General features: G+C 38.6%; 1 protein-coding gene across 2 annotated transcripts in view; it reads right to left on the bottom strand.

Moving 5' to 3' along the window:
* The window catches only part of LOC106637141 (uncharacterized), a 43,910-nt gene extending 36,405 nt beyond the window's left edge, over nucleotides 1-7,505 (bottom strand). Inside the window, exons 1-2 of one of the 2 annotated variants that reach the window (XM_089592223.1) lie at nucleotides 7,217-7,505; nucleotides 6,209-6,425 (exon numbers count right to left, since the gene is read on the bottom strand). In XM_089592223.1, coding sequence (XP_089448349.1) covers nucleotides 6,209-6,425; nucleotides 7,217-7,461 — 462 coding nt within the window. In that variant the 5' untranslated portion in view covers nucleotides 7,462-7,505. The remainder of the gene's footprint in view (nucleotides 1-6,208; nucleotides 6,426-7,216) is intronic. The other variant, XM_089592224.1, reaches the window with a different exon arrangement.
* Between the last annotated feature and the right edge of the window lie 5,759 nt (nucleotides 7,506-13,264).

Below are 13,264 nucleotides of genomic sequence, written 5' to 3'. Positions count from 1 at the left end.
CTATCATTTCGATAAAATCGAAAGTCATTGCGTAAAGGATATTAGACTGTTCATCGGCGATGACGATTTTTTTGGGTTTTCTATTCGTCGTAATAATTTTCTCGTGGTCACTGCGTATATGAAAGCTAAATTTCCGCGATTTCATGATTACAAGCGGAAAATATAGGCGTACACGATTTGCGGTATGTAATTGCGTACCAGCAATTTCGTCGAAGCAGAAGTGAAAATGGTGGTTGGCAAAAAGTGTTAATTTCGTACGGAAATCGTTTGAACTACATTTACCGATTTGATAGTCGAGTCGAATCGGTAAAGCAAAACTGTATGGGGTCAACACTGATAAATCGTAACATTTATTTTATAACAATTGTGTTATTAAGTTTTCTACGTATAATTAATTTAAATTAAAACAATTTGAAAAAAAAAAATTTGTCACTTCCAATAACTCATCACACATTTTTTCGATAAAACCAAAAAATTAGTTGCTACGTAACTTTAAAAGCTTATTTATCTACCTTAAATGCCGTGTTGCCACCAGAAGTTTGTCAGGCCACTCGAGTGTCAAACTTACATCAAAGTTGGTTTTAAAGAAGAAGAAGAAGAAGAAGCTCCTGATCAGGTGGAGCAAAATAAGCCGTGTTTTACTAGACGTCGATCGGTGGAAAAATGAGGAAAAAAAAGACACACTGACAACGAAACAGCGGTTATCTGTAAAAAAAGTGTGTCGGTATAGTTTTGACATCACTATTCAACGGTGCTACGTAATAGCTTTGTACGTGTATACATAAGCTTTGTCATTTGCAGCTGCGAATTTTTAAACACTTAACTTTTTGAAAGTGGGGCTATGCAGTTTCGGTATACAATTTATTTTACACGAGAAAATGAAAAAAGTGAAAAAAAAAAAAAATGAATTTTTTAGTGAATAGTCGATCGTACTATTTATTTTATAATTAATTAGATTAAAAACAAACAAGGTTGCAAACCGGATCAAATTTTTTTGGATATTATTAACGAAATAACTCTAGATTGGACAAATTTACTCACCGGAAAATGAATTTTTTTTTTGTTTGTACACTATTTAAAAAAAAAAAGCCCAAACTAAAACTTGAGACACCTAAAAAGGGGCCTTGAATAAAATAAAAAACCGAAAAAATGCCCCAAAACAAAAAAACAAAACAAAAAAAAAGAGAGTTGTAAAACACGGAAATCGCAAAGATTTTCCAAATACCTCAAAAAACACCAGTCCAGCAAGCAAAGATAATTTAAAAAATTTCACCCGCAAATCGATTAAAATACAAAACGTACAACCCACCAAAACGCGATGACAGGTGCACGACTACACTTGTACACGTACACGAGAAGAGATGTTGCCAGCCCGAGAGTAAACAGCAGACTGCTGAGTCTCATGGGCTCCTCTCCTCCGACAACTCCGAGAGAGTAGCTTCAAGCGTCCAAGCCTGATCCACAACTATACACACACAATACCCCCACATCTATATGTATACATATATACCTGTACCAACACTGTGAATGACGCGCCGCTCTGTTGTCGCGCTGCAGCTGCACCGGAAATCGGCTACTGCGGCTATGCGAAATTGCGCGCATTCTCGTCCCTCGAGTGGCCACATTACAACTCTTTTTTTTTTTTTTTTTTTTTCCATGCCTCTCTTCTTGCTTGTCATACGTGCCATTTTTTTATTGCTCGAGGGCCGAAGCGAATGCTCGGGTAATAAGCTCGGTTCGTATATGGATCATTGTTGTGCCGTTGCCGGTGTTGTTGCGGTGCGTATAGGTACATTAGAAAGGGAGACAAAGGAGATTAAAGGGAACGAGGAAGAGGTGAGTGTCCTGCTAATGCGAGACTAGTATATAAGTACATAATATCCACGGGTGTAGTGAGGTATATACTTATACTTGTATCATATTACATGGTGCACCTGATTTTCAATGCTTTCTCTCCTCGATCGTTTCTCCGTATATATATATATATACCCGCGAAATGATGGTTTCGATTTCTTTGACTGGCAAGAATACTGGAACAACTTTTTTTTTCTAGCGATTTTTCACATTTTTCAAGCTATCCTTTTTTTTCATTATTTTAACGGACACAATCACGAGGATGAAGTGTAAAATCATGAATTCATCCCTTTCGAGTTGTCAGTCCAAAGTTAATGCGATAAAAATACGTGCACGAAAAGAAACGCACCCCTAACATAATTGCTTTTTGATACTTGCACCATACCGATCGGTATGATCGAGAATTATCGATAATTTCTTAAAAATAGAGCTGCTCGTGGTTGATACTTTATTTCACGACGAATTTTTAATTTTTTTTTTATTACTTAAATTTTTTATCGTCAGCATTTTCCAAGGGCCATGAATGATATTTTTTTTATACACTTGTAGGTTAATGCCATTGAATTTATTTTAATCGAGCTAAGCTTGACCACATTTCCTCAGAAAGAAACCATCAGTCCATCATGTATGTTGTGTAAATCAATTGGTTTAGGAAATCCAAAAATTTTCATCGTTTTAGCAAAAAAATCGTAAGGGTGGATTACTCGTTACACTACATACGTGTAGGTCACCTGAGATAAAAATTTTGAACAATAAAGAGCACCATTTCGGTTACTCTTCCCCGTAAGGTAAGTATAAGTATCGTCCTTCGTCTTTGGCTCCCCGACTCCATTTCGTAAGGTGCAAGGTTTTTGTCGATCGCCGACTATTTTTTTCTCTCCCTCTCTTTTTCAAGCTCACACAACTCTTTTTTTTTTTTTTTTTTGTTTTTTCTTTTTTTTTTCTTCATATCACTGTAAAACGTCTTTCTCTCTTCTCACTTGGTATGTAGATACAATATATGCACCTCTTCCACGGAACTCGTTGGAGGTATGTCTTTTTTTCTCTCTTTTTTTTTATTTTTTTTTTTTTTTAGCTCACTTCTTCTGTTCGAGTTCTCGCTGTTACACCTTTTCTCTCTCTTGAGTATTCTCCTTTTTTTTATTTGTCACTGTTCCCTTTTGCACCCCTTTTTTCCAAGTAAAGCTTACTCAATGCCATTTTATTTCAAATGTTTTTAAGTTTAGTGTTATGCCTTTCGTTCGCAACGTTCGTAGGAACGATTATTTTTCTTACCATAAATTTTGAAATTTTCCAAAGAAAAGTAGATAAAAGAGTAAACAAATAATGAAATATGAACATAAAAAACGTAAAAAATATTTTGAATTTATAATTGTAGCAACAGAAACGATGGTAGAAAACAATAAAATAGTTAAACTGGTAAATAAATAGTTTAAGAAATAAAAAAATTTATATTAATATACAAATACATGTAAAAACATTGATATATGAATTAAGATACGAATTAATGAATGATTAATGATATAAATATAAAGTAACTAAATAATTAAATACAAATAATAAGTTACAGTAAAATGAATAAATATTAAGTAACAGAAGAAGTACATAAATAAATATACCAAGCCATAATTTTTAAAAATCAAATTAAGTTAAAAAAAATGAATGAAAAAAATTTTCTTACACTTGTACTGAACAAATGTATAAAATGTACATTTCTACGAGCACACTAAGCAAAAAAAAAAAAAAAAATTGTTTCTCGTCGCCCGTTCTTAAACGTCGCGTATAGGGTACATGCACGTGTAAACGCTGAACCCGGCGTGTCTTCGTCGTCGTTGCCGTTCCTTTTCAATGGCTCATTTTTTCTCCCCCTTTCCCCCCTTCCAATACGGTCTCTTTCACATTTCCCTCTATGCCCCTATTTTCTCGGTCTCTTTCCTTTTCCTCCCTTTCTCGTCTTCTCTCGTCACATCCTCCCTTTGAGCCCTTTTTTTTCTCTTCTCTCGCGAAGTATATATGCACGTACAATATACACACCTACTCTACGATTCCCAGGCCCCCCCTTCTTTCTCGTTTTGTTCAATGCAGTATTATACATATATACGTGACACACGCTGCATCCCTCCATGCATGCATATACATACATACGTATATGCGGGTGATGATACACGGGAGGACGCTGATACTTGGTCTCGAGTGCATGTCATGGGTTATTGTTGTGTTTGTGCGGGTGTACGTGTGTAATATATATTTGTCATGATGCGGGGATGAGATCGGTGGTTCTGAATTATTGAGGGTGATTTTTTACACATAGGTACATCTGATCATTAGAAAATAATTTGTGATGAAAACGTGTATTCATTAGGTCGAGCTAGTCATGCTTAATAACATTAATTTTTTACTTTTTTTTTATTTTTTTTATTTATGATATAAATAATTGTTTGAATGATTCTAAAAAAAATTTCCAAGCCTGAAAGTCAAAATAACAAAATCGTACATGCAAAGCTCGCCCGACGCCAATACTAGAAAAAAATAATTCAAGATGTTCCCACCAGCATTTACAACTGTCATACACATTTAATTTAAACTTTAAAAAACACGAAACATATTCCATATACATTTATACCACCTAAAAAAAAAAAAATAAACACCTGATGACTCTGGTGAGAGATTTAAGTATATCCAAAAAATCCTGCGGAGCTACAGGTTCAGCTGCAAGATGGAAAAAAAAACAAAAAAAAAAACAAAAGCAGTCGTGTATGGCTATCGTCACAATCTTCTCCTCCCTCTGCCCCTAAAACACACATCCACTTATACGTAAGGAGAGCCGAATCCTCCCTCGAAAATCCAGCATCTCCTCTCACAAATTTCGAGGTCCGCTGAACGTATACGAACGGACGGACGGAATCTCCCTTCCACGACTCCAGTGGGTCTTCCGAGAATCCCCGGGATACACGTGTATGAGATATGATGCATCGCACGCCGCGAAGGCCCAACTTCTCTTCCTTTTTGAGTCTCGGATTTTCGAAGGCTGTATTATACGAGTACCATGATTTGGAGACCGTCGGGGACCTCTTTAACATACATGTACACGTATATATCTGTACACGCGAGGGATGGGTATAAGAGAGAGATGGTATAGGTAGCAGAGAGGTTGCACGATTTAAATGCAAAAGGGTTGGTAGGTATAAATTATACTGCGTGCAGAGGACCGCCCGGATGACGATGATCACGATGACGAGAGAGGAGGATGGTATTTTTCGACGGCTCAATTGGTGGGCTTGATGGGTGCAATTGGGAGGATGGGACCGATTTTTGCATGGATTTTTTTTCTTCTTTTTTTTTAAAGCTCGGTAACGTAAATCGGCTGGTGGAGAATCATTTTTTCAGTCCAGTAACGATCTTTATCGGATCGTGCAGGTATAAAACTTAAGGGTGAGAAGGTTTGAAGATAACAAATTTGCATACAGGTAAACAAATAAATAAACAAATAAAAAAGAATATGAAAAAAAAAAAAAAAAAAAAAAAATAGATGATTAAAAAAATATGAGAAGATATAAATGAGTACATAGATAAGTGATAAAATTATTGATAAATTAATTTAAAAAAAACCAAAAATTTAGCTTTTAAAACATATTTTAATTACATAAGAACGTTTTTTGCTCAATTCACCACCATCATTTAATTTATATCAATCAAACTCAATTTTATATGAATCAATGTCACACACAAACAGGTATTTAAAAAATGTGTAAGTAACATTTATTAATATAAATAAATAAACGTAAATAATAAATAAATGGTAAGCTAATATTAATGATTACTCAATAGTTTGATTATTGTTATTATTATTAACATATACTGGGAATTTTACTATTATTGATAAAACAATTTAATCCTTATTTATGTCAATATTTTGGGTGACACAAAAAAAAATTTAAGGGCGTGTTCTTACAAGATCCTATGATTATACTTTTTATTCAAAAGTAAATTAAATTAAAGGCCTTTTTTTAAATTTACTTATCAATCCACCTTGACCTGGTTCGCGCTCTATCCAACATAGAAATCAGGACAATTATTTTAACATCGCATAAATAAAGATAAATATTATAAATACCCTTCGCCCTTTGACAGATAGTCTAAGAATTTTATCACTACCAGACTTTGTTTAACAAAAATCAAACAATAATTATTTGAAATGTATCTGTAATCACTTTTTGCTCAAATCTTTATAGGGATTTTCTAATTACGAAACACTCGGAACCACATTCTCGGTTTGAAAAAAAAAAAAAGTAAAAAAAAATAAAGAAGGGTTTTTCAGGTGGTAGATATACTACAAGCATCTAAGAATCCATACCTCGATTTTATCGATGCCCGTATCAGCCGGAGGCGCCTCAGCATCAAGTTTATTGCCGCTGCACTCTGTGTGTTGGTTGTGTCTCGTAATCGCGGGTTCACTGGACGCGAGCTCGGACTCGCGACTCGAACTGGTCGAGCGTTGATCGGCACCGGTAGTGGTTGTACTGGTGGTATGGGTTCCGAGTCTCTGCTGTTGCTGGCGTTGGCGCTGTTTCCTGGGTATATATATATATATACATACATGTATTGAGGAAATAAGGAAAATACGATTTATCGACGTATGGGCAGCTTTGATTTTCGATTGCCCGACTACTTTTTGTTTTGCCTTTCTTATACTTATGTTTTTCCAATTATTTCTTGTAAGGAGAAATGGGTTTTTAAGGTGTAGAGTATCGAGAGAGGATGTAGGGGGTTTTTTGGTAATGACCTACGGACATTTAAGTAATTATTTTCATCTACTTGTTGTGCCATTGGACTTTTATGAGTAATTTTTATCTTATATCGAGTGACACTTAAATTATAGTAAAAAAATATTAATCAATTTTATGAGTTAAATTTTTTTCAAGAAAGTGATACACTAATATGAATTAATCAACACAATTAATTATGAGTGGAACACCAATTTCCAATGTTATTTTGTCAGAAATTCGATTTTCCAGCAGGTAATTTGAAATCAAGCTTAAAACACCTCGTATACTTCAAAGTGTGCACTTGTAGGAATTGCAACAGTTAAAATTACTGTAACGAACCATTTTGTAATCACATAGTTCTTGTGATCTGTATACTCTGGGTGTTTTCTAAAATCTCTTATACACGGCGACCTTTTAACAAAAGTGAAAGAAAAAAATTTTTTTCTCAAATCTCCCAGCACCCAGAGTCCCCATACGAGTGCCCCGAAACCCCCCGTGACCCCAAAACAAGTCAGGGCTCCATTGTCCCAGCAACCCCAAAATCAAGCGCAGCAATCAAGCAACGATCCAACAACATAATAAATATGTAAGCTCACCTGAAGAACTCCGGATCACTGAAGCACTTCTCAAGACTGGCGTCTTTTCTGAGGCTCGTTGGGGTGTTGGGCGTCGAGCGCGACGGACAAGCCGGCTCGTTATCGTCGGCGCGGAGGCCGATCTTGCCGTTGTTGCAGGCCTTGTCAACCTTTTGTTCGTCGCAGCTCGGCCTCCTGAGCTTCGCGAGCAGAGCAGCCGTCGTTCCTACGCTGGGCAGTACCCGCGTCTCGCCCACGTCGCACATTGTGCTAACGATACGAGGCTTCTCGATGATGTGCTCTCTCGTGTGGCTTTCTACAAAAGTCGTACACAATCTTTCTCTTTGTTTTCTATACAATTACAGATTTTTCAAAGGATAAAAAAAAAAAAAAAAAAAAAAAAAACGGTGCCTCGAGGGAACGAAAAGCCATATTGTAGACATCGTGTAGGTATGTAACATTTGGCGAGAGTAATAGCCATTACGAAACGCGCATATAGGAAGTTCTTTCCGTGCCAGAGTTGGGAACACAAAGTTGGAGCTCGTAAAGTGAATCTTTCACCGAGGAAGCATTAAAAGAAAAGAAAAAAAAAACGAGCCATTTCACCCCTTAATGTCCAACCGAGGCATCAAACGCCAATGCGGCTTGGTGTGGAAAAAAAAAAAAAAAAAAAAAAAAAAAAAATAGAAAGCCGTTTCGTAATATGGAGCGTGTCAGGCGATTCAGGTCAATTTTCGGGTCGTGATACAACGGACCACCCCCCGGAAGGATGACGACGCTGGGTATGGAACGAGAGGAAGGGAGGGCACGTACATAATGCGGCTTGAAATGAAATTTCACGTGGCGCTTCGCGTCAAAGTCAAAGGGGGGACTGTGAAATAGGTTAGGTTACGTATATAGGGGGGCGTTGGGGAGTTTGGCGTATGTATATATGTACACAAAGTCAAAGCGACAACGCGCGCAAAACCGATCGATGAATAATAATGAAAAGGAGAGAGCAGAGGGTTGAGGGTCAAAGGTTCACTCCTGGGTCGGCCAGACGGCAGTTATTGACCCACGTCGTGCAGGTGGGTGGATTTTCCGTGCTCGGGAAAAGGGGCTCGCGCGCGAATGCAACAATAGTACTTGCCTACAAAGAAAAGGGGGACCGTGGGGGAGGTGAGGAGAGAGATTAATTCGAGCTCTTTCACCCTCGCGGAGATTAGTCGTCGCGCACGTTAGTCGAGACTCTTCGTACGAAGACGGGCCTTTTGATGCCTAGCCGACTGTAAATCGTTCCCCCCACCCCCTTCATCCGGAAAGTGAATGATGAATCTTTTTGTACGTGTGTATATAAACTCGTGGAAAAGCCGATGTCTCCTTTTGCGAGGAAATGCTGAATGGAATAAAAAAAACAACTTTTCAATGTTGGATATGGTAATGGATATTGCCTGTGAGAAAGAACGAAATGGCTGATGCGACGCACGGGGAGTTTTCTTATCGTAAAAGACACGGCTGGCATCTCTTAGGGGGGTGTATTTTCACTGTAAGGAAGGGGCGCGTGGGTATTCTTATCTTTTACGAACCACGAGGGTAGCTTTAGATTATATTTCTATAGGCAATGAAAAAACACTGTTTTTCCACTGCACAGGGATTCATACGTATACAATGTATGATGGTAGATTCCAAGACATTCTTTGTATCATTGGTTTTTCAATTTCGAGTGCCGTTTTGTTTATGGTCACTACTTCCATTGTGGCGATGGCATGCATGGCACAACTATAACTCGAAGAAAACAAAAAAAAAAATGCCCCCCACACTCAAGTACCACAAGAATATTGGGTCCAACTCAATTTCCTGACGCAAAATTAAACGAAACAAGTAGAATTTCGCTTCCCAAAACAAGGCAAGACAGATAAGAATCGTCATACAGCAAAACCCGAGGCAAACGAGGGTAGGGAAGAGGAGACGCGCTCTATTAACTCGCAGCGCCCTGACTCACTCGTCAACCCCCTTTTTATTGTTCCTCTTTTTACTCCTGTAGCCCCCCCATACACTGCACAGCCAGCACTTGTATATCTTTGCGAAGGAAAGAAGAGGAAGCCGTGAAGTGTTTTACTAGCGGGGGGGGGGCGAGGAGTAGGTAGTAGTGGAAAAAATTGATAATAAGTCCATCCGTCTACGGTGGTGCGGTTTCATTCCACTTTTCCTTCAGATTTAAAAAAAATTATTTTTCCCTTCGTTAACGGAAACTTTGAACGAGACGAAGCACCAGCTCGACTAATTATTCGCGTAAATGGCTGCGTCGGAACTTTTGCGCGATTGTTTTCTTGCCTCCAGTGGAGCTCTGCAGTTTCGTCACCATTTGTTGATTAAAACATTAGGCATTGAAAAGGTATTTTCTCGTAACATTGATTATAATTAACTTGGGGGAAAAGTTACCTCTATGCACGATTACACGACATATGTATGGTCATGCCAAATGAAAGTGAAACTCTGTGTGTACACGCAACAACAACACCACTGCGCACTTCACTGCCACGTAAACATCGCGTTTTACTTAGTCACCGAAAAGGAGAAGAAAAAATCGAAGCCCAGAACCTTGCAACTTCGCGAAGAGTCCAAGTCCACGTGCAGTGGCACGAAATATGCGCCAAGAGCTCGAGAGCCGAGGGGGTGCATCCAGGGGTGTGCTTCTGCGCAAACAATCAATATTTCCGCGTGTTATCCACGGTGAACCCAATTTCTCTCTAGCTGAATCGAGAAGATCCGAAAATAGATGCACCAGGCGAGCAGGGACTTTCGCGGGTGAAAATATTGTCAAACTTTGTATATTTATAGGCATCGACTTTTTCATTCATAAACTCATCGAGATGTATATATATAAGTAAACAAAGAAGAGGAGACGAGTACATATATGTAGGCGCCGTTGGTGGCACATGGACGGGAGAATCACGTGTGCGACGAGCCCTTTTGGAGATCAATACGGGGGAGAAGTTGTTTCACAGCGTGGCGAAGCTGGTATACATACAGTATAACGTGGTTATCTTTTGCTCACTTTTGTATTTCTGTTTTTGACCAAGTTATGTACACAAAATTGGAAAGGGATGTTTTTGTTTTTCACCTCGGTGTAAGCAGTACTTGTTTTGGAAACATATTTTTTCTTATCATACCATACTGACAACACAATGATAAACGAGGAAAAAAAAAGGTGTAAAGGTATTGGGAAAAATTATTCCAACTGTCGTGCAAGGATGATTAAATTTATTTTTATCCCTGAAAAACGTATGTGAGAATAGTATTTGTTGAGAAATTTTACATTGTATCATAAATATCAGAGAAAAACATTTAAATTTATCTGAAACAAAGTACAGTATATTGCATGAAAAATTTACATTTAAATTGGCAAAAAGTCTATGAAACAATTGTTCCCAAACGTGGTCGTACTTTCTCACCCCCCTTAACCAACTCACCCCCTGAAAAATAATTTCATTCGATCCCGCACGAAAGACGCTTTAATATTGTTAAGCTCGATTATCCAAACCTGCTCTCGATCACCTCGAAAATTTCACTCTCCCTCCCAAAAGGAAATAAATTCCAACTCTGGAATCTATAGTCTTGAAAAAAAAAAAAAAAAAAAAAAAAAAAAAACCAAACTTACGGCAAATTGATTATCGAGGCCTCCCCTCCACCCCCTTATTTCATGTCTCGTCACCGTCCTCCTCTCTCCTATTCTCCTCCCGTCGCGAGGCGACAGCAGCACCAGCCGCGTGCATCAGATGCGAGATCCAATACCCGCGTCATCGGTCACTTCCCAACACTGTACAATGCATCACCACCACTACTCCGCCCTCCATATACGTAAGTATCGCAAGATGCGTGCGGTTGCTCTCCCAGTATGATATATACACACGCGTTTAACAGCCGAGGGGATCGCGCACCGACTGCGGCAGTCGTACAGCCCAGCCGGACGCCCAGCCTTGGGCTGTACGTCTATGCATATACATACACCATAACAGTGGCTGCAAGGCCTGCCTTTCTTCACCCCACACGCGCCGTCGACTCCCATGGCGTCTCTCTGTCCGCGCAGCCCTTCCTGGCTCCCACCCCTGTTGGCCCTGTTCCATGGTGCACATGTATACATACGTGCGCGATGCGCTCATAATGTTATATACACGTCTGATGCGTGTATCATGTGTCCGCAGAGGAACTGGTCGGTCGACCGATGGCTTCTGACCTATTGGGAATATATGTATACGAGCACTGCTGTATAGACATATGCATACGCGGGAAAGCTATCAGCAGCTGCGTATTTTAATTCGGATTTTCGTGAGTTACACAGCTCTAGAGTATAAAAAAAGTGCACTTTTTTTTTCCCCATAGTTTTTCCTTCGTTCACCCTGCAATTTGAATAAAGTACCTATACTTTGAAAAAAATATTGGAAGCTTTGTTACGCGCGCTCTACTGGGGCACCATAGCGAGTCTATACCAAAGTATATTTATACAACCACTGACGTTTGAACCACTTTGAGTTTAAAAAAAAAAAAAAAAAAATATGGAAAAACCTGTGTCATGTATAGATTTACCCAGGGAACAAAGGGCCTATATACCTTAAGGGTACATGTACATATACATATGCGCATCTGTCGCGTTTTCTCCCCAGATCTCTCGTGTCCCTGCTGTACCATAGTCCAACCCCCTCCTACGACTGGTGCTTGAAAATACGCACATCCGTAAACGCATACGCGGGTTCACAACCCCCCTCCCATCCCTACCAGACGGGGGATGAAAATAAGGTCTCTTGTCTCTCTTTTGGCTCAGCTTCAGATGTGAGGGGTTATTCGCGTGTGTATGCGTATAATGTGTGTTCGCATACAAGATTAAAACGAGAACGCGCCAAGGGGGTATATACAGTGTTGAGTTGTACGGGGAACAGAAGAAGCGGGAGATCTTTGCTCAGGGGGTGGGTTTTAGTGTCGCGTCGTTTTCCTATATGATGCTACTGGAAGTATTTTGATAATGCAAAAGGATTACTTTTTTTTTTTTTTCCAAATAGAATGTATATATGGAGTACAAAACAGGAGCTCGTTCGAGCACAAAGAAAATAACATCAGTTAATACAAACGTACGGAAGAAATAAAAGCTGAAAAATAAAGCTTTACAAGTTGACGGTTGGCGTGAACAATTACTAGATACAATTTTTCTAAGCCCAACACAAGACGCGACTCGTTAAATGTTCAAAAGTTCTCAGGGAAAATTATATTTATTCTTGAAACAATCAATATTCACAAAGTAATTCAAAACAGGACAATACCCTCAGGTTTTTGACACGCCTTGGTTTACAAAACGCTCAAGTATTGCACGCACATACAAATGAAAAATTTTCATCCAACTCGAAAAAATTTCGAATACTTGTAATATATTTATAGTTTTTTCCATTTACGTATCAAAGTTATTCAAAGTTATAGAGTGAGATAATTTAAAAGCTTTTGGTTTGGGGGTTGGAGAGTGTGGATAATAAAAAGGATGGCTTGATGTGTGAGAGAGAAGTCAAATGCCTTACTGAATTTGACAGCAAGAAAATGACCCAAAAAATTATAATTCATTGGCTGAACCAAAATCACTGTGATTTCTCCAATCAAGTCAAATAAATCTTAAGGGAAGAAGACTTGTATCTCTGCAATACATCGTGAAATTGTTTGCGAAGAGTAATCACGTAGAGCTTTCAGAAAAGGTTTTGGTCATAGTGAATATTACTTTCGACAAAATGCAAAGGTCGACGTAAGAAAATTTACAATTTTGTGTTTACAGAAACTTTACAACAATAAAAATAAGTTTTTGTGCTCTCACGAGTGTTTTGTGCCGAACGATGGGGATTTTTTACTGAATAGTGTTTGAAATGCATTAGTTCGAATCATTAGAAAGTAAAAAATTACAAGTACTACACCATGATGTGCCTTGGTCTACGGTTTTTTTACAACTGCGAAGCTTCCCCAGCATTACTTCAAAAACATCGTCGTCCAAGAGGGAGTAATGCGTCGACTAATTAACTATTTACAGCGGTGAATGACGTATGTAAAAAAATCCCT

This window comes from Copidosoma floridanum, unplaced genomic scaffold (genome assembly GCF_036245765.1).
Source record: "Copidosoma floridanum isolate Cflo_tuat_1 unplaced genomic scaffold, Cflo_Japanese_pri ptg000014l, whole genome shotgun sequence".
Taxonomy (NCBI): domain Eukaryota; kingdom Metazoa; phylum Arthropoda; class Insecta; order Hymenoptera; family Encyrtidae; genus Copidosoma; species Copidosoma floridanum.
The sequence above is the reverse complement of the archived record's forward strand: the minus strand, read 5'-3'. Positions and strand labels throughout refer to the sequence as shown.